General features: G+C 35.3%; 1 protein-coding gene across 2 annotated transcripts; it reads right to left on the reverse strand.

The window, feature by feature from the left end:
- Positions 1-8,038: 8,038 nt before the first annotated feature.
- Positions 8,039-22,628, reverse strand: Fmr1 (synaptic functional regulator FMR1). Of its 2 annotated transcripts, none has more exons than XM_017625682.1 (13): positions 22,465-22,628; positions 21,450-21,855; positions 16,058-16,107; positions 14,088-14,405; positions 13,810-13,975; positions 13,688-13,755; positions 10,308-10,605; positions 10,094-10,225; positions 9,805-10,024; positions 9,621-9,737; positions 9,402-9,503; positions 9,018-9,092; positions 8,039-8,702 (listed from the first exon to the last, which is right to left on the reverse strand). In XM_017625682.1, the coding sequence occupies exons 2-13, from the start codon at positions 21,498-21,500 to the stop codon at positions 8,266-8,268; spliced, it is 2,034 nt and encodes a 677-aa protein (XP_017481171.1). In that variant the 5' UTR covers positions 21,501-21,855; positions 22,465-22,628; the 3' UTR covers positions 8,039-8,265. The 2 variants fall into 2 exon arrangements, with proteins under 2 accessions (XP_017481171.1, XP_017481170.1); XM_017625681.1 differs by having other exon boundaries at positions 9,609-9,737.
- Positions 22,629-23,474: the final 846 nt, after the last annotated feature.

Genomic DNA, 23,474 nt, shown 5'->3' on the forward strand with positions numbered 1-23,474 from the left:
GCCATACTCCATTACAATTTTTTTGATTATTCGGAAAATATGCGCTTAAAATAATTAAAACTATCTCAAAGAAAACAAGTATGTATTTACTTATTTACATAAGCGACAAATTAAAATACCACTTCCAGTGCGAGTATATACATACTTTCATACATACATAATAGGGCTCGTAAAATTATCCGACTATTCGACTAATCGGTTAACCGATTATTCGATTCGTAGCCGTTCGCATGCTTATTAGTCGGTTAATTGTATTCGAATAGTCGCCCGCCTTCGATTATTCGAATAGTTGCTTTGCTTCGACTACTCGAGCATTGTAGCAAATCGAATTTCAGCAACCGAACTTTCATTGAAATTTCTTTGACAAATGAAAACAAATTTATTTAAATATATACATGCACACATATGTATGTATGTATATTCAGATTCAAAAAATGAGCGGACGCAAAAGGAGCTGGGTTTGGGATTTTTTCGAAAAAGCAGAGGACGAAAAGGAAGTAACATGTTCCATATGTGGTGCAGTTTTGTGCTACACCTCCTCCACATCCTCACTGAACAACCATTTAACAAAAATCCATAACAAAAATCGCGAAAATGAGAGGTAGGTATTGCTTTAGCCATTGTCTCTAAAATATTTCGCAATAACATTTCAATAATTAGCGCACATTCTTGCAAAAAAAGTTTGCCTTAATTTTGCACATGCCATCTTATATATGTACTACGAATGTAACAAGACTTTTCATATATGTATATGTATCTGTAAATGCAAAAAAAAACTCGAACTTAAAATATTCGATTAACCGAAAGTGAACGGTTATCCGAATAGCCGACAGCTTTCGACTACTCGAATATTGCTAACCGATTAACAGTAGTCGACTTCAGTCAGATTCGAATAATTCGGTTAATCGATTAACCGAATTGCCCGAGCTCTAATACATAAGTATTTTCGAATTTGTTTTGAATACATTTATGCACACATACAATTTTTTTTTTCTTTCTAAAAGAAAAGTACCAAACAAATTTTCAAAGAATATTGAAAGTAATACCTCAAAATATGCAACAGGTAGACATGAATTTTAGCAGTCTCCACTTAAAAAAAAAAAGCACCGGCGGTATTCTAGAAAACGCTACAAAAACCACCCTATTCCCACGTCAATGGCAAAACTCATCCCATGACAATTATCTTAACTACTGCATCTACTATAATTATGCCGCATATACTTAATTTTACGCACTCTATTAGTGACAGTTGCCTTTGATATGGTTATAACTTACTGAGTGCGTGACAACGATGAAGCAATGTTTGGGTTGTGTTCTATAATTTTAGCCACCGTACCGTTGTGGAGACAATAGTCATGAAATGAGTTTGCCATTGGTGTGGGGATAATTATCGATTGCGAAAAATTTCTAAATGAAAAATTTCTGAATTAAAAATAAATAAATGAAATAATAGATACTCCTACATACATATGTATGCTTGTCTAAAGATATGCGAAAAAAAATTAATGCCGAAGAGGTGGATATGAAGAACCTGTAATGTTTCTTTGAAGACGTGGCCTAAAAATACGAAGTGACATGTTTTTAAGAACACTTGGTGGTCATTAAAATATTTAAAAGATAGAAATTTAGATATATCCAGTGAAGTTCAACTATTTAAAAGCAGTTTGTGTTTTAAATTGTAATTTTAAATTGTTGTTAACAATGGCAAATCCACTTTTATTAACCCATATGCAACGTGGGTTCCATTTGGTTTTGTAATGTGGGGTCATATTTATTGGGCCATGTGCATAAAACCTATGCAAATGCTTCTTTTTTTAATTTCATACCTTTTACTCAATTTGTCTAAATTAATTTAAGTTAAAAGTATACAATTTCAAGAAAACGCAATTGCTTAGTTTTTGTGCATACGACTCATTGTATGTAATTCTTTTGTATTTTTTATTATGTTAAAAAAATACAATAAACAAAAATTTGACGATTTTTTGGCCGAAACGGCGATTTTTTTAAAAATGAAAAATTGTCTCATCGATATCATAAAATTTATAATAAGGGTACTCATATATACGCGCAAGTTTCATATTTGGGCAATTGGGCAACATTGCGCCATGTTTTCATGAGGACAATTTTATATTTTATGCAATGTCTGACATTTAATTATTTGACTATACTTAATCTATAAAGTTGAACAATTGAAACTCAAATTTTAATAAATATTTAAGTCTTACCGCAGTTATTTCAAAAAAGCGTTGAGCACAAAGCAAAATGAATGTAAACCAAATAGCTGATTGAGAGTTGTGCTCCAAAATTGCCGCTCAAAGTTTCCCTTTTTGTGCAAATGGCTTTCCATACAAATTTTGACATTTCATTTGCGAAGGTTTAAAATTGCACAGTTTGCGAGAGTTTCGCGCTTTTAAATGAGTACCCTTAAGGCTTCCACCAAAATATTTCGGAACAATATTAATGGTGATTTCGTTTCTTCCAAAAAATGTTGCCACTCAACCCTATAAAAAGGCATGTTTTGGCCTTCTTGTCCTTGTCTACTTCAGGGTCAACACAAATGGAGCGGCGAGCAAAGAGAAGAGCTAGCATCGAGGAAAGCTTCAATTACATGTACATATCTGTGTTCATATGGAAAAGTAGCTTATGTCGAAACGCTGGCTTTAGTATAATGCGGCAATTTTTCGATGAGACTTAATAAGAATAATGACTTGCCAGTATCGGAACTATATCTGGCACGTTTATTTGCCAAACGTTGTTCAACAGCTCAGTTNTGTCGAAACGCTGGCTTTAGTATAATGCGGCATTCCCTTTATTCTTTAAAGGACAAGAAATTTTTCGATGAGACTTAATAAGAATAATGACTTGCCAGTATCGGAACTATATCTGGCACGTTTATTTGCCAAACGTTGTTCAACAGCTCAGTTCCTGTGAGTCATTCGCAATCGCATGCTGCGAATGCCGATTTATACTAAATCCAGCCCTTCGACATAAGCTACTTTTCCATACGAACACAGATATGTACGCTTTGCTCTTGACTATGCGCTCTCCCATTGAAATATATGCGTTTGAGCAACTTTCTGCTTTTCAGGGCAACCATCTCCCCTGACAAAGCTAAACAAAGCAGATAATATGCCGTTTTTGCCTTAAACGAGTGTGGCATTTTAAGAAACGAACTCAAAATTTTCTCACCCTGTGCCTCTAATTTAGAATCGAACACAAAAGGAGAAGGTGGCAATCAAAAGGCGAAATTTTTTGGTAGAAACGAAATCACCATAAGATTTACGTGAGGTGGGCCGTTAAACGTATCCCAAACCCAGAAAATTTAACGCTATCTTCGAATCTAGTCTAATCTAGTTAAATTGTTATTAAAACCGATTTGTAAAACAATAGCTAGAGAAAATACTGCCTATCAAGGCAATGCCTTCAAAGAATAAACCGTTTTTCACTCTCCTGTAAAATTTGAGGGCCGCAAGATAGGCGGTTTTGCAATTGGGCGATGGGCGATTTTGCAAAAACATCGACGATATATATATTACAGTTGTTCAAAACAACACTCCTTTTGGAAATTCATAAACGCTACATCAAAATATTCAGCCTCATTGTGTAAGTCGCAAATTAGGCTAAATTGTACGACTCGACAACATTGGCATTGTCTACTGTCGTGCTGAAATAAATAAACGACGAAAATTGTCGAAAATTGTACAGTGCTGCCAAGTTTTTCCGTTTTAATACACTAGTCGAGTGGAAATTTTAGGCAATGACGTGAAATTTTCGATACGATTCGACTCTCGAAAAACGAATTGCATTCGACACGACTCCCGCAATGAGGGTGATTGTTATTTGCGAGAGAAAAAGACACTTCTTTTTTTTATTTTGAAAAAAATAAAAATAAAAAAGTTTATGTTTTCAAATTTTTATGTTCGTGACATTGTTGTTGTCTTTTCGAAAACATATTTTCGGGCACTAGGCCCATTCTAACTGTCCCAGACAGGTATGTAATTAAGGGAATATACCCAATAATACCTGAATAATTAAATACATGTAAAAACAATATTTTTAGCTGCATTATACATGTCACGAAAAAAAAATTTAAAACATCAGCGTTTTTATAAACAACCGACTAGCACGATGTCTAATTTATTTCTTTTTTTTTTTTCAAAATAAAAAAATACATTTCTTTTTTTTATACAGTCCAATATCCTCTCTGAAATCGAATCCATTAGAAGAATGTGAGGAGCTGAAAACTGCTTGCCTTTGTTGTATAAACAAGCAGGATCATATTCACATATAGCTGCAACATCTGTTTCTAGCGAACGGTTGTTTTCAAAAGCAGGAGCAACAATAATCACGCCAAGAAATCGGTGGACTGGCAAACATTTGGAAAAACGTCTATATGTACTTGGGAATTAAAACAAACGAAGACTTTTATTCGCTGAAATATTTTATTTAAAAAATATTTCTTAGATAAGATTAACTTGTAATCTTTTCCAATGTATATGTATCTGTGTAAATACCATTCATTCTTTAACATATAGTTCTGCTATGTAACAGAGTTTTATTTATTTTTGGTTCACACATTATTCAATTTTATTATTCGGAGTTAAGGATTCCCAGAGGATGATTATATATGTGATTTAAAAAATAATAATTTAACCTGTACCCTATAGCAGAAAAATGTATGAAAAAATTGTATACACGCTTTTATAAGTAAATGTTTTGAAAGTCCTTCAAATCTTTTCGGAAGTACGAAGCTAACTTGCTCCTTCGTAGACAACCTATTTTTGGATACCCAATACCATGCAGAATTACTTTGAGGATAAGTTTTCAATACGGACCGAATTGGCTAGAATTTATTCGGCCTTTACGAGACCAAACCATATTTTAGACAAAGCTACTAATTTTCGTGCGACTTCTTTAATAGCTCCGAGATGGAAAAAGATATATGTATATAAGGGTGCATCATCAAAAAAGGTTAGGTTTTTCCATTGGAGTTATAAAATTTATTATATGTTAAGACTTTCGCCAAAATATTCTAGACCGATTTGAAAATGCCTTCAAAACCGCATTATTTCAATTCCGTTGATAAAATGTTTAACATTTTCATGCAGCTTAAACTATTCTATCATCTGAGGTGATTTCTTAGAAAAAAAATATTTTTAAAAACCATTTTTATTTATAAAAAAACTCGATTTTTAGAGGTTTTTTTCGAAATATTTCGGCAGAAGACATGATAAATGTTATATTGACGATGGAAACAGTACCACAGATGCAAATATCAGGGCTCGAATCGTAACATCCGTTCACGGATTGAAAACGATACGAATGAAAATTACGTAGTACGTCAGGCAGTAGAAGGTGAATGGGAAACGTATGTCATAATCCGAAAAATGTGTTTTTACGTGACTAGTAGTACGATATCGTATGTGACGATTCGAGCCCAGGACTGTAATCCGAAACTAAATCTCCTATTTTCCAAGTAATGGCTCCCCAGTACCATCAGGTATTTAGTCGGAAAGCGAATTTGAGTACTCGACTTTTTCGTCAGTTCCTGTTTTTGTGTAATACGTAAAAAGCCGCAAGAGATTGTCACCACCCATTAAATACCAATTGTAGCGCCCGCAGCTAATACAAGTGACGATCCTGACTTTTGCCCGGAAAATTCACCCGAAATTTTTTCATTCGCCCCTAGTAAATATATGGAAACCAATAGTGAAAAGTGAACCCGTACGGGGAAAATGAAACTCATGATAAGGCAGAATATCTTAAGGATGCTGCTGGTCTCTGCAGACAACATAGATATTTTTGGTTTTAGCTCGTCTGCGCAGCTGTTTTATTTTGGGAAAAGGAAACCATAGTCTACCTAACTGCAAAAAAAAAAACAAAGGTTCCCGTATTTTGAGATCGTTAGCGACTATAACATAGGAAGTTCCAAAGGATTATTTTTACGTAAGTAAGAGCCAGCATAAACGCAATACTTTTTGTCAACAGATGCTACCCTTCGTCCGTTGTAGTTGTTGTTGTAGCGGCCGTCGATTTATTTGACACAATGCCGTGGATGAGGACTAACAGAGAGTAAATATTTATAGGACAAGTACGTTCGCGTTCAAAAAAGGCCTGAAAAATTTACAATTGTACCTACTTTTCCATCACTGGCTTACAAGGATTTCTTTAAGTGAAATTAGTCAAGTAATTAAGAAACGTAATTTAATTTACGGTTTTGAAAAACGTAAATTGACAAATATATTTATTTTAGTATTTCTGTTTTTTTTTTCTCCAAAATTTTTCACTCGATTTTACGGTTTTTTAATTTTTTTATATGTATAGTATATACTTTGTTTTCTATTATTTTCTTTCGTATTACACTCTTTTACTTACAAATAACTGACATTCTCATCATTTTTTTAATTTTTGCATTACTTGGTTGCATTCTTTTTATTTTTTAATTTTTATATTTTTAACTTTTCACCCTGCGTTTGCGCTTTGCGATTACTTATTTCCATACTACTTCAAGAAGTAAATTTACATATGTAGCTAAATACTCGTGGAAATTTCCAATTATTATTTTAGTTACTTTTTTTCTTTTTTTTTTGCACACAAGGAATAACGTACGGATGCATGAATGTGTGTGTGTTCGGGGTTTTTCGCAATTTCGCAACTTCCCTGCACTGAATATTGCATGCTGCTGCACTCTTGTAACCCATACTTGTACATACGAAAGCAGTAGTAATAGTAGTAATATATATGCCTTGGCTTTTTATAATTTTTTTTTCTTTTATTCCTTTTAAATAATTTAAGAGTATTTAATTAAATATTAAGTTAGTATACGACGCACTGGTTGTGGAAAAAAGTTGAAATAATAAATGTTATTATTACAAAGTATTAAATAAAGTTCATGTAGTTGTTAGCTTTGCTGGTGTTTCTGATGGCGATTGTTGCTTTTTTCTTTCTTCATTCACTCAAATTGGCATAAACAATTGGCAAATGTTTTGGTTTTTTTTTTTTATTACATTGCTATTTGTTTTGTTTCCTTTACGCAGTTGCACGCATATGGATTGCATGTTGAAAAAAGGTGGGTATGATTTTTGCTTTTTATTTTCGCAAATGCGCGTGCGAGTGTATCAGTATCAGCTTTAGGGCTTCCTGTTACGTTTAAATCGCGCTATGGATCATTTGTTCGTGTATTTTGCAACCTGACAACTACAGTTCGAAAGTATAATTAAACGAATAATAAATTTTGGTAATCGAATTAAAAAAAAAATACTATTGAAGTAATAAAGATATTTGCATTTTTGTTTCTATTTGTACAACGAATTATACACGCTAGTGGTAAGTAAGCAAAATTTGGGCAAGGATTAGTCACGAATGATGTGGAAGTAGAAATGGAGGGACGAGCGAAATAAATCTTATATTCGAAAGCAAAGTTGATGAAAGAGGATGATGCGGCGGCACAGCGAAAAATGAACAGATGATAAGGAGTGAATGACTGAATTGTGAATGATATTAGCCTGGCTGTGAAGTTGTTAAATTTTTTAAATCTCACAGTAAGCACGCACCGCACTTATTATTCTCACATTTGTTTTTATATAAAAAAAATTGTTGGTGTAACTATTGTTGAAGAAGAAACAGTTTCATCTTTCTTTTTTCAGTTTGCAATAGAAGATAATATTAAGAAAATGTAAAAGTTGAAGTTGTATTTAAGTTAGTTACTGTTATTGCCTCCACATAAATTAGTAACATTCCTTGGACTTGCGTGCGCACTTCCATGTACAAACTGTGATTTTTGCTTTTAAATTTTTTGCATTCTATTTTAAAGTGACAGGCTCGCGCATTCATGCTTTATCTCAAATGATTATTATGTGTTTATGTTTACGGGTGTATGTGTGTATAATTCGTTTGCATCGAGTTAGTATACTATTTTCTATATATTTAATTTTCAGTTTTCTTTTATGTGATTATTTTTTTTTCATATGTATTTTTTTATTTTTTTAAAAAAATCTCTCAACTTGCTGTATTCTTTTTTGTTTTCTTTTTTTGTTGTTTTTAATGTGTTTTGTTTATTGTTTTTATTTTAATAATTTTATTTTTTAATTATTTTGTGTTTTAGTTTTTTCAACTCATTCAATTCATTTAATGCTTCGAAGTTGTTATGCTGCATCCTAATTCCTCATCGTTTGTTGTTGTTGCTTTTACTACATATTCTGATGTCGCTGTTGTTGTTGCAGTCGCGGCTGAGGCTATTGTATGCACAGACATTTTTACTGCCCATTAGGACGTTCCATTAACAAGTGTCTCCCGCTTGTTGTTATCCTGTGGCTGCAGCGAGTCCGCATGATTGTTTCTATTGTTTTTGTTGTTGCGTCTCGGTTTCGACTGCTGATGCTGTTGTTGATGATGCGGCTGCTGCTGTTGCTGCTGCGACTGTTGTGGCTGCTGCTGTTGTTGTTGCTGCGGCTGTTGCTGCGGTGGTAACTGCTGCTGCTGCTGCTGCTGTTGTAATTGCTGCTGCTGTTGCTGTTGTGGTTTCTCAAGGTTACCCTTAATTGCCACATTGCTGCCATCTTTGCTGTTCACGCTCTGTTGTTTGGATCGCTCCGACGAGCTGCCAGCTCCTCCGCCACCACCTCCACTGTTGATTTTGTTGTTATCTGCGTTTTGTGGCTGTTTGTTTTGTTGGGATTTGTTATTGGTAACCCCACCATTCGCTGCAAAAAGAATAACAAGGATTATCGTACGAATAGTGCCTACGAAGGTGCAAATAGGATATGCCAATTGGAAGCAAAAGGAGGTGTGCCTTAATTGATAAACTATCTAAATGTTACAGCTTTTAACGAAATTTCGAAAATGATATACATACATAATATGTATAAGTATATTACACTTTTTCATCCTTATTATGAAGAAAACTCTTTTAATTAATAATTTACATTTCATCTAGAAACTTCTACAATTTTTGGCACACAATTTACTTTAAATCCCCTTTATGTATATAAAGTTTAATTTGGCGACATCATACTCACTGTTATGAGCAGCGTTATTGTTCTTTTGCCTTCTGCGTCTTCTTGAACTGCCTTCGTATGACGAATTGCTTTCAGCTACAACAAAATAAACAAATTACATGTTATTCTACTAAATAATTAATATAAAAATAACATGAGTGCATCTAGGCCACACTTCGGAAGTGAAACTCTTTTATTTGCTTTGATATCATACTGCAAAATTTCACGTATTCTTGATTGAAATGGTAGGTTTATATTAAGTTATTATATTAGACGGCAGGAAAAAAAAGGAGAAGAGACGCACTTCCCATACATAAAGAGGTTTAAAAGTGTTCGTGCCGATCTTTTAATTCACTAGCGCCGCTAAAGAAGTTTCACTTCCAAAACACATTTCATTATACACACCTCTTTCAACGCTACTCAATTCACGCGTGTCCTCACGCATATCCGCATTATGATTGTGGTAATGATCTCTGCCTAGATCCCTGCCGTTTTGCTCTCTGCGTCCTAAATTATCCAGACAAAAATGTCACGAACCACAATAAATAAAAATGAAATATAGAGAATGTGAATTCAAACACTAGTGTTTGAGTTGGGCACTTGATATTTTACCATTTTGCTTACCACCACCACCGCCTCGTCGATCATTTCCGCCACGATAACCGCCACCACCACCGCCAGCGCTGCGATCGTTGTAACGATGATCACCGCGGGAATTATAGTCATCATCGTCCCGACGACCTACAAAATTTAAAAAGTTCCCTCTATATTATTACGTCTACATATGTATGTGCTGAAACTTTACTACCTTGATGATAACGCTGATTGCCACCATTACCACCACCTCGTCCTCTACCACGCCCGCGCGGTCCTCCACGACCCGAACGCACCGACTCAATGTCACTGCTATACCCTCTTTCCGATCGCCGTGTGACGGGGAAATTTTGCATAGATCCCATTGTGGACTCTTGTATTGCTCGCAGTTGTTGATCGATCTCCAATTTTTCCTGACGCAGCAGCTCCACCTCCTAAATTAAAAGCATTGCACATTTTTTAGTAGGAAATTCAATTGATTTCCTTCAAATATGCAAACTTACCTTCAAGTGCCCTAAGTGATATTCCAGCAACACTTTGGCGTTCGAAATACTTTCAACGGTGCCGATGAACACAAACGGTACATGACCATGCTCACGTGGTATATTCTGATCCTGTTCGTCATCGCCTGCGATCTGAGCGAATCCCAACGCATGCAATTTTCAAATATTGAACAATTAAACGAAAAAATCATTTATATGTAAATATAACGCATACCTTAATTCGAAATACTCCACTTTTATCCACGATTTCCTGTATGATTCGACCATTTTTGCCAATTACCTTGCCCACCAACTCTCTAGGAACCTGGAAGAATTCCTCGGCATACTCCAACATAGAGCGTGCCCGCTGCACAGCATCCTCAGATTCACCGGTAATTTTGAAGGTGCACGACTTCTCTTCTAATTCGATATTTGTAACACCCTCCAAGAGGCGAGCAGCTTGTATATTGGCACCGTGTGAACCTATGGCCAAGCCCATCAAATCTTCGCGTACTTGAAATTCATCGGTATAACTATAAATAGAAGAAGGAAAGTACAAGTTTAGGAAATGTATGAGACAAAAAATATGCAGGAGAAACTTGTAGTGTCGATTATGGATAGCAACTCAACGCCAGTGGGGTTGCAAAAGGGAAGAAAAATGCGGAGAAAATATTTACTTTTAAAGGTTTTAGTCGGCAAATTTAGGATTTCTTTAGACTTTAACACACTTTTAGTCTCCCATTTGCTACGCCACATCTTATATACACAAAATGGCGGTTCTGCAAGTCGTCTTATGACAAATCACTATACAGTCATATTGTGATGGGAGTATGAAGTAGACATGAGAGAAATCTAGGCTTAATGTAGCCGCAACATGAACATATTAACTCCCTACCGCCGAAAAGCGGTGCTGAGCTTTCGAAGGGATTCAGATTTAGAGAAAATATTGTGAAGAGTAGAGAGCACAACAGATCACAAGGTGGCGGTGCACAACCCTTTTTTCACCTCACTTTTATTAGCTTGGGATGTAATATGTAATATTGACACTTCTAAAAAATGCAGCGATTTCCCTTCTCAAGTTACATACCTGACGACAGTAATAATGGGAATTGCTTTAAATTTCCATTCTTAAAGAACTTTTTTAACTATAATTCTTTACAATTCTACAACCAATTTAATACTACTATTAGCTATTATTGTGTAGAAAGAAATTATTAGCCGTGTTTGTTTGTAGAAGGATTAGCGACTATAAACTATTCACACTCACTTATTGAGCGAGAAAGCAACTTTGAAAATACCACGGATAATCGATAATCGACTAAGGCCCACTTTCACCATCTCTGGTTAACACTAATCTCCAGTTAAATATCGTTACCGACGTTATATGTATGGAATCAGTAACGTCGGTAACGATATTTAACTGGAGATTAGTGTTAACCAGAGATGGTGAAAACGGCCCTAACAGTCGTTTATCTACTACTAGTCGACCGCTGTCGTGTAGTGGTAAGCAGTGCGCGCTTCCACTCATCAGCACCTGGCTTCAAGCGCTGGTCAAAGCAGCATCGCAAAAAAATATAGAAAAAAGGTTTTTTCTTAACAGCGGTCGTCCCTCGGCAGGCAATGGCAAACCTCCGAGTGTATTTCTGCCATGAAAAACAGCTTCTCATAAAAATACCATCGCCGTTCGGAGTCGGCGTAAATCTGTAGGTCCCTCCGCTTTGTGTGACAAAATCAAGGCGCACGCCACAAGTCGGTGGAGAAGCTCGGCCAAACACTAACATATGTGTAAGCGCCAAATCTATTATTATTATTAGTCGACACACGCAATAGAGGTGTATAATTTTATTTTAATCTTTTTAGTCTTAAATTCAATTGATTTTAAAACTATTATGTATAACTACGGTGAGCATTATTTATGAGAGCCGAATACGGGACAAAAATAATTTTTCAAATTCTGTTCACAACAACTTACATATCTTAGATCCTTTTTCAATGATCCTAGATGTATTAGCCTTGAAACAGTATCCTTTTAGTATATTCACAAATTCGTAGGATAATTTTCTCGAGTTTTTACACCGCGAAATTTTAATAAAAATTTTAAATTAAAAAAAAAATCGTTAAATTCCAGTATAATAAAGTGTAATTTTAAGTCGCTAAGGCTTACCCTTAATTTTTGGCTTTTTTTTTGTTGATGGTGTTACGCATTTTTTTCATACAAAGTAATTATATTCGGCCATTTTTTTGAAAAAAAAAATTAGCAGCACTTTCTACTCGCACTTTGTTATACTCAATTTTAATGAGTCACAAAACAGCAAACCAAATTTTTCTAAAGATTCTAATTAAAAAGTTTGAAATTTGAGAAGAGCTTTACTTTCATAAAATGAATAAGGTGCATTCTTTTGCAACTGAGCTACAAAAAAAAAAAAACACTCGCTTAAATGACGTAATAGACGCAAAGTATATAACAACACGAACTAGCTATTCATCAGAGTTCAGCCAGGTCGGTTAAAAAATACGCGACCTGAAGGGTAATGTTGTTAAGTGAAAAACTACTCTATTGTGAATTGTTAATGGGAAAATGGAGATTGAAATTTTTGTTTCCTTACATACGAGACTTATATTTTAAACAAGTATACATATTACGCAAATACCTCGCATAATTACTCATTTAAATTGAATTTTGTATCTAAATCCCATTAAACGAATCACATGTTTCTTGCCAGCTACCAACAGGGTTGCCAGCTTCCAAAAGAGTTGCTCGCTTACAAAAAAATTCAGCTATAATAAACATTAAATAAATTTGGGAAAAAAGCCGAAACTTACTAAAATGTCGAGTCCTAATTTCTATTTTCGTCACTGTATGTATTCCTTCGATGCGAATCGCAGGCATTCACATTAGAAAATATTAACTGTTTATGGAGAAAATTACGATCATATACCAACATAACTTAAAACTCGTTCATAGGTATGACATTTTAATGAGCTGTTAAGGCGTCGAAACACCGAATACCGGACAAATACAGGACATAAAAAAAATACAGAACATTTGGCGTCCCGTTTAAAATAAATAAATTACTAGGACAATCGGTCGAAAAAGAGGACTGTCCCGTATAATACAGGACGGATGGTCACCGTATGTATAACGAATAGAATAACACGTGATATCAATCTTTGGAATTTTCATTCGCTGGTAACATAAATTTTGAAACCGGTAATTAAAGTGTCTGTCATTTTTTAAACCTGTTTCGCATTCTGTGCTCTCTTTTTAAGCGGTAAATTTGGTTACCATCTCATAAGCTAGTACAACCGGGCAACCGTGAGATATGCAATGCAGGAATTTCCACAAATCATCATAGCTGAATTGCTGAATATTTAACTGCATTACCAACGGTGACATTACCTTCTTTATGTATGTAACTTGATAATGGAAATTGCTGCATCTTTTAGGCGCATCATTATTACATTGTTACATCGCAAGCTAATAAAAGCGAGGTAAAAACACGCCAATTGCTTGTCACCTCCACCTGATATTACTGCTTCAATATTAAAAACAACGTATCCAGATTTTATACATATTCACATAATATATGTTACATAAAAGTTCTATAAACTCACCCACGATTAAGCAGTTTAGTGGATTCCAATTGGCGCGCAGCTTCCTCAGTTCGTTTTAGCAGCATTACCTGTAAAATATCGTTTTTATTATTTCAATTAAAAAATTTCATACAGTTGCAAACCTTCTGTGCCAAATTGCGAAAATGCATATCCTTCAGCATGCTAGCACGTTTCTGAGTGTATTCCCATTTGGAAATCACAATCAGACTATCCAAGTCACGATTGTAAACACACACGCCAGCACCTATTGTACGCTGAAATTCCTTGTGAATACCATCCTTTTGCGCTCTGCAAAAATATCATTCGATAGAAGAGAAAATACCCAAAAAACCAATTATGTTTAATTATTTGAAAAAAACGTTAATGATAATGAACGATAACAACAGCAACAATAACTCACTCCTGTCGCAATTCCTCTGGTACGGGTATCGAGAACTGATAGAACGACTTGGACGTCAATGGCGGATTTTGATTTTTGACGCGTAAACGCTTCAATTCACAGATTTCGGTGTACGGTGTTTCGAAGCCAATATACGCAACAGCGCAGATGTCAGCCTTAATCATTTTTATGGAAGCAATCCACCAGCCACATGATTCACGCTCCGTCGAACGGGTGAACACTTCCACTTCCATACCTTCCTCAAAAGTGGGCGGATTCTCGTTCTCTTCTGGCGGGAAACGCACATTTGAGAAAGGATATTTTTGTACCTCGGGGCAGCTGTATATTCAACGCCCAATGATGAACCCGAGGGTGACGAAAGCATAGAAGAAATAAAAAAGAGAATTAGAAATGTCTCAAAAATAAAAATACATAAACTAAAGCGTTAAGTGACAGACTCAGGCAATTAGAAGGGTGATTTTAAATAGCAATAAAAGAAAAATGAATCAAAAGCACTTCTGTGCCTGCAAGCGCACACAGTCTGCTGTGATGACATTTTAATAAATAACCACTACCACCGCCACCACCACCAAGTGTGTGCGATCCTCCTTCAACTTGTCTGAGCTATTCACGTCCAAATGAATTATAAATTTTGGACAGGTGTTTTGTATAGTTCCGAAATTAATCTGCATTGATAGTTGCCACTTTGCGAAGACAGTCAGTTGAAAGGCTGAAAGAACGGCGCGCGTAAGCAGAGATAGTACAGGGGAATGTGGTGACCAACAAGTGCTACCAAAAAAAAAAACAAACAACAGAACAACATCGCGAACAGTAAATTGATAGAAAAAACATTGTGTACAAGAAGTGGAAGATATGTATGCTGATTTGGCGACTCTTGGCAGTATGCCAACAGAAATGATCGCATGCTGCTACGCTCTGAGCAAAAAGCACAGAATGCGCAAACAAAATGCTGGCTTGCATCGGGGTTGAAGGGGGTGGCGACGGCCCCTGACCGTAATGGCAGCGACACAAATTTTCATCCGGAAATATTTAATGAAAATTTTGAAAAAATAGAGAATTCCCATATGCACATATGTATGTATGTAAATGCATATTTTCAAAATGGGTCAAGTGACATGAGACTTGAATGCGTCAATAGCCACATCGCGGACGGGATATATGTATATATATATACATATATAAATATATACATATTTTTAATGCATTTCTGTGACAATTACCAGTTCGACATATTACGCATGGCGTAGGCTATTAAAAGGAAATTTTACTGCAGAAATAACAACATCGCCTTGAGCACCGTGCGCGGTGCGCTTTTCACTTCCAAAACTTGTGGTAATCAATAAACGATACAAGACAATTGAGAAGGACCGCGCCTATTTTTAGTTATAGTAAAAAAATTCTATTCTTGTCCGTACTACACATTCTGTGACGTTTCAATGCATTCTAGTGATACTTATACGAACGTCCATATCGTATGTACATACATATAAATAGATATGTTCATCTACAATAAGAGTACTTAAGACTGTTGCACTTTTGGGCACATATTCTGTGATTAGCGGTAGATAATAGGAGTATTCTCGATCCGGTGCATACTGTTTGAAGACATGAAACAACAACAAAATTATACAATCATGCCATTTAAATAAATTTATGCTATCTATGCACCATGCTAGACAGTATGCCACGGATCGAGTTTACCCCTAATGTATTATAAATAGCATTAAATGGAAATAAATAAAACTCGTATTTATTAGTGTATGACTTTTAGTTTTGGTATTAAGTGGTATCTGAAAAAAAACTAATTTAAATCAATTTCAAATAGGGTTTTTTGCACATCGTTGCTTTTTTACAAAAAAAAAAAAATAAAACTCTTCAAAACAATACAGGTCAACGGAGAACATAAAAAAAAATTAGCACATAAATGTTTATACATATATTGCAATATTTAAGTTTTCTTGGAAACTTACCCATCAACCTCCACGAAAACGCCATCGTCGCATACAGCTGTCACCATGCCCTTAAAAGAGAGCAACTTGCTTAGATGATTGAGTATAAACTAGTGGAAATTTTATAATAATTTTTTGAGCATATAGCACTTAAAAGAGTGTAAACAAATCATGCAAATCTAGTTCCTTTTGAATATAGTCAAACAAATACATTCATAAATTGATTCGTTTAGATCGATTAGCGCTTAAAATTAACAACTCTTCGCCTTCGACATCATGTAGACATAGTTATTTATGGAGAGTTTGCAACGTCAACTCTGTAGAAAGTAGTTTTTTTGTTCCCAACTTTACATACAACACGGGCCAAGGCTGGCAAGTGTAATTTGACCGTAAACTAAATACTCTTTCCAACGTATCAAAAGGGCCAGGAGCGTGAGGAAGGCAAAAAAAAATAACAGGCTCTAGATTCAGCTAGTAAGCATTTCTTAATGCAGCAGAAGCTGAGAAAAAATAGCAACAAGATAGCTAATTTCAGCTATCAAGAAAAACATAAGCAGTGGCATTTGTTTGATTTTTTCTACTTTTGTCAAGCATATGTTAGATAAAAATCTTGATATAATGAGAATTAAAAAAGCTATAGCGCCATGGGCGAGTTGTTACGAGGTGCGCACTACCACTCGGTAGGTCCAAGGTTCGATACCTGGTCCGAGCAACGTCCAAAAACGTTTTTTTTTTTCAAATAAGGGTCGCCCCAAGGAGGTAAGTAAAGGTAAACCTCCGAATGTATTTCTGCCACGAAAAAAGCTTTCCACTTTTGGCTTTGTCAATTTCTGCTCGGAGAAAAAGTCTGTTGTTGCGGGCATGAAAATGAAAGACAATCCAATAAATAAGTTAAATTTTCGATCTCTATTACTCTGATTTTTGGCAAAGGTAACTCTGGCTACTCTCTTTTGGATACCGCGGGTTCGTGCGGAACCAAGGCGTATTCATAAACTCAAAAACTAAAACGAAAAGGTATTTTCTTTTATCTAAAGTATTGAAGACTTAAAACTATTTATCTCCCTGATAATTATTATGAAAATACTTTTATTATAAACTATCGATGACTTTAAAAAATTTTCTCACACATAAGGTGCAAAAACTTTCAGGTTTTGCTGTTCGTGTACACAAAAATCCAGCAAAGTACGGGAAATTGAGAAACCAAACTGACATTTCATTTTGATGAGAATCTGCTAGTTTATGCTGGAAAATTTTTAACCAGCAGCAATTTGCCAGCAAAAAAAAACAGCTGATCAAAATCATCTTATTAACATAATGAAATTTATTTTGATGGTTTTTACTTGTAAAATAACTTATAAGAACTCCAAATATTTCGGCCTAGTTCAAGAAAGCACGCCAGTCGCTCCTCTCTCTGCCAACTGTTGCCAATCGGAAATGCAAAGTGAAGCCCAAGTAAACAAAATTCTCTACTTTCTCGAAATTATAACTGTCAACAGTGACAAATGAAAACTCGCATAAGCTTATTTCAGCCATGACATGAGTTTAATTTTTAATAGTGCCCAGAAATAATTCACGGACTTAAGGAAATTGATAATAAAGAGTAAATGCCTTTCACTATTGAATCATAAGTGCCTTCTTTTTCGTGCCCAAAGCCGTCCGAACTTCTTTCCGGGTAAAGATTGATAAAGTTACCAATTGCATACCAGCTATTTTGAGTTTAAGTACATGTTGGTTGTACGAACTTTACCACTTTATTGAAAGGTCTACCAACTTTTTAACTATATTATATTTTCTACCATTTTTACCAACAAATGCTAAGATCTGCAAATATTTTCCTTAAATAAAAATGAAAAATTACCTCTGGCCATAATCAATTTAAAAGTGAAATTTCATCTCTATCAGCTGTTTGTGTACATTAATAGTTTTCGATTGCAATACGATTGTGAGGGTGACCAAATGAATGGGTGGCAAACCTCAACCCTCTTAAATAGTAATTGTTTGAGCCTCCTATTAAATTAATACACGGCCCAAATCAGGGCATCCATGATCGAAAAAAATTCGATTCGAAATTTCATTTTGAGATTGCGGCATTCGAGTGGCTTCGCTTTTTCTATTCAAGGGAAAACAGCTGTCAATTTATTTCATTCGATTCGAATCGATGTATAGGTTGTGTTTAATATTTTATTGACGTGAAATGGATTTTGTGTTGTTTTATATAAAAATACCATTTACCCCAAGGCGAATTCATATAAGGTGATATCAGGTATAAAAAAAACAAAAATTACACCAAACAATTTTACACATTTTTTGAATTCGCCATATTTTATCCTATATGAGTAAAAACTATCTAATATTATTTGTTTTAAGTAGTCTACCAACTTCTACAATATTTTGTATGTGAAATCTACCACTATTAATTTTTTCGTAGTACGTGCACTGGTTGTATGTACTCTGTATTTTTAAAGGACAGTGGAACGTGTAGTTTATAGTTGCAGTTTGCTTATAATATAATATTTTGGCGTTTACACTTTTTTCAAGTGTTTGGCCGAGCTTCTCCTCCGATTAATGACGTGCGTCTTGATGTTGTTACACAAATGGATGGATTTACACTTTTACGCCGCCTCCGAACAGAAAATACATTTTATGAGAAGCTTTTTCATGCCAGAAGTACACTCGGAGGTTTGCCTTTGCATGCCATTCAACCGCCGTTAGAAAAAAAAATTACCGAATTTCGTTGAGATATCCCCATTTTTACTGGAGTTATCGCGTACACGGACGGACGGACAGACAGACATGGCTTAATCGATTTCTCTTCTCATTCTGAGCATTTATGTATAAATTTGTCTTTATCTATCTCGATTTGTTTTGGCTGTTACAAACAACCGTTATGTGAACAAAGTTAATATACTAATATACCCTTGTGCACAAGTGCGCTCGGGTATAAAAATGTCTTAAACCAAAATCCATTTTCCGGCACATTTGTTCTATTTACTATTTTCGTTAAAAAAAAATATTAAAAAACAGATTAGAGATTTTTTTAAACAGAATAGAGCATAAAGTACTTTCAATTCCATTTTGGCATTGAGTGGAAACTCGTCAAACTCGTCACTCGAGATTTGTTAATCCTCAGCATCCTCTCAACAGTTTTGGGGTCGTTTTTCAAATGGACCAGCACTAAAGCCATACTCACCAGCCTAAAGAGCATTCTAAACTATGAGGTTTTCATGATATAATGCTGTTTAAAATTAAGAAAAGAACCCCAAATACGAAACTTTGCATACGAGCGCACTTGTGCACAAGGGTATAGTCGCGAGCAAGGGCTGCAGAAAGCACTATTATTTATTGGGCAAGTACTATGTCTAGTCGAGTAGACACAAACTCAGAATTTTTTAATAGGATTTTAAATAAAAAAATTAACACAACCTACTAGAGTGGACAAAAATTTACCATTGTGCAAGAAAAAAAAGTTCTACAAACTTTGGCAATTCTTGCTTAACCCTGAAAAGGTGTATGTGTTTACTTATTCTATACTTTCTGCGCTTGAAGCAGGCAAAAATCGCTTGGGTGGTTAGAGCGCCAAAGAAGAAGGTAGCGGGGCGGGGCTTCGTGAAATTGAATAGTTCTTATCATAAAAAAAGCACTGAAAACCTCGCATTTATCGCAGCATAACATTTTACCAAATAACGCAACATACTCTATTTTACAAAAGCTAAAGCCAAAACAAGCAAAACACAAATTATGCTCGAAAAATTATGTTGTTGTTGCATTAAAAACACAGTTGTTATTTTTTAAGATAACAATAAGACGCAGCCACAATGGTCTTCTGCAAAAAAAAACTTCGAATTTTATAGTAAGTATATACATACTGCTTTTTGGATGAAACACAAAACCAGAAGGGGCAAATATGTCAGCGATCGTTAAAACTGCAATTATTCATGCATCAATTTCCCTTCATATCAACTGACACATCAGTTGATTTGTAATAAAAAAATGCTGAATAACACAAATAACTATTCTGTACTTTTTGCCAAAGTTGCATTGTACATATAAACATACCTTACTCCCTCACAGATTGAGCTACAAGCATAACTGATAAGAAAAATAAAGAAATGTAAATAGCTAGGTGGAACCCCCATTTTATAAGTTAATTTGTGTACAATTTCTACTCTTCGCCACAATATATTTTCGAGCTTTAGCGCTGTATACAACACAAAACAGCAACAAAAACAGTAAAGCACTTCTTTCTCATTGGCATCGCATCATCAAGCAAAAGTCACAACAATCGCACAAATATAAACACTGGAAGGAGGAAGAAGCAGAGCGAGTAAAAAATAAGCTCCGACGCAGCAGCAGCTGAAATTGGTAAAGTCGTCGTGGCGGCGGTATTCGCAGCCGGCACATTTTTAGATTCGTACTGGCTGTGGCTAAAACAGATACAATGATAAATCCAAAGAGATACTCGGAGGAGGAAAATAAACGAGGAACAATTGATGAAAGAAAACATTATACGCAAGACTGAAACGACCAACAACAACAACAACATACCCAATGTGTTCTTCCACGCCAGCGCCACTGTCAGCAGTACAAGTAGCCCCAGACGCGCCGCAAACAGGCGGCGAAGCAGATAGCCAAAGCGAGTGCGCAAGAACTAGTATGGCAAATGTGTGGAGTAGAATGACAGAAATGACAATTTACTACGGCGATGACCACAGCGAGCATAGATGAAGCGAATAACTCGAAAATGTATGTGTGGGAAAGTGGAAAATAGCAAGGAATAATGAAAGGGAAGGCGTGCGTACCGCTGAATGAGTAGAAACTTATGCATGCTCCTCATATTGGGCTTAATGAAAGAAATGCAAAAAGCACTCGTCCCTCCAACGCTCTGAATTTATTGGGGTGGTGTACATGCCTGATGAGTGTATATGCTGCTTTTGTATTAATGAAATTGAAAAAGTACGGTTACTAAAGATGTGTATGCTTAAAACGGTCCTCACGCATAAATCGGCATAGCTTGAACAGATATAAACCCCTATTGTTGGGGTAAATTATACCCCATAATGGTAACGCAATGTTCCGATATTTATGTCGATCATATCCATATATAATCACGTTAGAAGCAGCAAACTCCCATCATCGATGAACGACATGAAATGCCGCCACGATGATGGTCGTTGCCACAATTCACCACTCGTTGCTATATCACTACTATTTACTTTTAGCCATTCTCGGACACAGCTAGCATTGTTGAGGCGATCAGCGCTGATTTATTAATAAAACAATTAAAATTAGACATTCGCAACAATTCACTGTAGCAATCACGCACTCCACTCGTTTCGATTTTTTGGCGATATACTCCGCGCGCAAATTTGAAGCTTATCACAAAAGAATTCAAGTTATTTACAATAAATCTTACCTTATAATAGGCGCCATTGTCGAGCCTGACTTCAACCATTAAATCATCCATTTTGTTTCCGTATTCTTTGCCTTTCAAGAATTAACACGATGCAATTTTATAAATTGCGGCAAGTGCAAGTTGTTGAATGAATTTGATTGAATTATGTAGAAATGAACAGTCCAAAATTAGGCAAATAGAAGTTCTAAGCGTAGGCTCTTCCCTGAAAATATCCTTCTACTATTGTGGTACAGCGCTGTTAATTAGCGCACCTCCACCTGGCTTAAATCAGCTTCCTTCAGTCTTTCGATTTTCTGCTTCACACTCTATACCTCCTCCACTTAAACTTAGTTAGGTTATCAGCTCTTAGTTTCGTCTGCTTTTATCCTTCTCTAACTATTTTTAATCTTTCCGTTGCTCGCCGCTCCTGCAGAAGATTTTATAACAAAAAACATATGTATATAAATATTAGTACAATTAAATTCTTTAAAATTTAAATTAAATGTTATTTGGTGGAATAGTATTTAAAAAAAATTTCACTGACTAATCTTTTTAACCAATTAAAATAATTTTCTTTCATCGAATCATAAATATTTTTAAAATTCGCTTTGATAACCAAAATATGATTTTCCTTTTCCTACAGTAGACAGAAAATTTTTCCTCTTCCGACCAGGCGTCGCAGCTAACGTCGCAGCCGGTAGTGACGGCTGTCGAAACAAACGTCAACGTCGCAGCGAACGCTGACACTCGGAACCCAAGCACTCGTACTCAAAAAAAAATTACTAATCGGTACGGTACTGCACATTCCACGATTAGAGCACCTAATTTCATACCAAATTAAAGGCCTTTTTAAGTATATTATCTAAATATTTCCCAAAAACCTCAACAAATTTTCAGTCGAATTTTCTTGAAAAATTTTCACGCCGTCTTTGATCATTGCCTTTATTCTTCCGTTCGTTTCTTCTTTACAATTCGCCGCTGTGCGAATTTTTTTCCACAATTGGTTTACACACTGCCTACCACAATTTTAACACACCTTAACCGTTTTCCGACGTCAATTAAGGAATAAATTCTATTAGTATTATATTTGTTTGTTTTAATTTGAAGAATTTAACTGCAATTTTATAAATTTTCGCTAGATTTTTCTGTACGTCGAGCAACGACAACGACCACAAGAAACTCCTTCTTCCTCTTCTTCTTCTTCAGCATGACAGTGTTGCTTTTTTCAGGCGAAAAGAAGATAAAAGAAAGAGAAAAATTTCCCAAAACGGTTCAGCGGCAGTGTTGCCAGAAACCCCCATTTATCTTCAAAATGATATTTTTCATAAATAATCAGAAAAAGTTTTACAAGATAATAGCTTTGTTTCTTAACAGATAATTATCACAAATTAACACTAAGATCGGTGTTATGCAGAAATTTTATTTGGCAAACTGCGTGTAAATTTTGTTGCAGCAAACTCGGATAGAGCGTGTTTGGCGACTCTCACAACAAACTAATTTTATTTTGGTCAAACTGCAGCTAATTCGGTGTTGTCATATAAAAAAATTTTAGACATTTGTTGCTATACACAAAAATTGCCGTGATACCGAAAGCCAAAGAACTGAATTTATGCTGTAGGAGCTTCAAAGATTAGGGCACAGTTAATTGCCTATACGATATCATAAAAAATATATTAATTGTGCGCGTTATGTACATCTGAAATGAACGTGCAACCCTATGCCAAACTCGACATAACCACTTCCGAGCAAACTAAGCAGCCGCCATTTAATTTGGCAAACAAAAGTTTGTCTGCATAACATCGACCTAATATCTGCACGAACCCACTGTTGCAAATTTTTTTCTCAAAACCAGTTACAAATACAACGTCACGTTCTTGCGTGATCTTGTATTTTTGGTTCATGGGATATGGTACGTTTTGTGAACTAGTCAAGTAAAATTGTTATATATTTATGAACTGTGTATTTTTTTTTAAATAATATGTGTTGCCGTTTTGTATAACAAATAAAATAAAATTTAAGTTTTAAGGTTATAAAACATTCAATTAA

The sequence above is a fragment of the Rhagoletis zephyria genome, unplaced genomic scaffold (genome assembly GCF_001687245.7).
Source record: "Rhagoletis zephyria isolate East Lansing unplaced genomic scaffold, Rhagoletis_zephyria_1.1 Rzeph_scaffold_04172, whole genome shotgun sequence".
Classification (NCBI taxonomy): Eukaryota; Metazoa; Arthropoda; class Insecta; order Diptera; family Tephritidae; genus Rhagoletis; species Rhagoletis zephyria.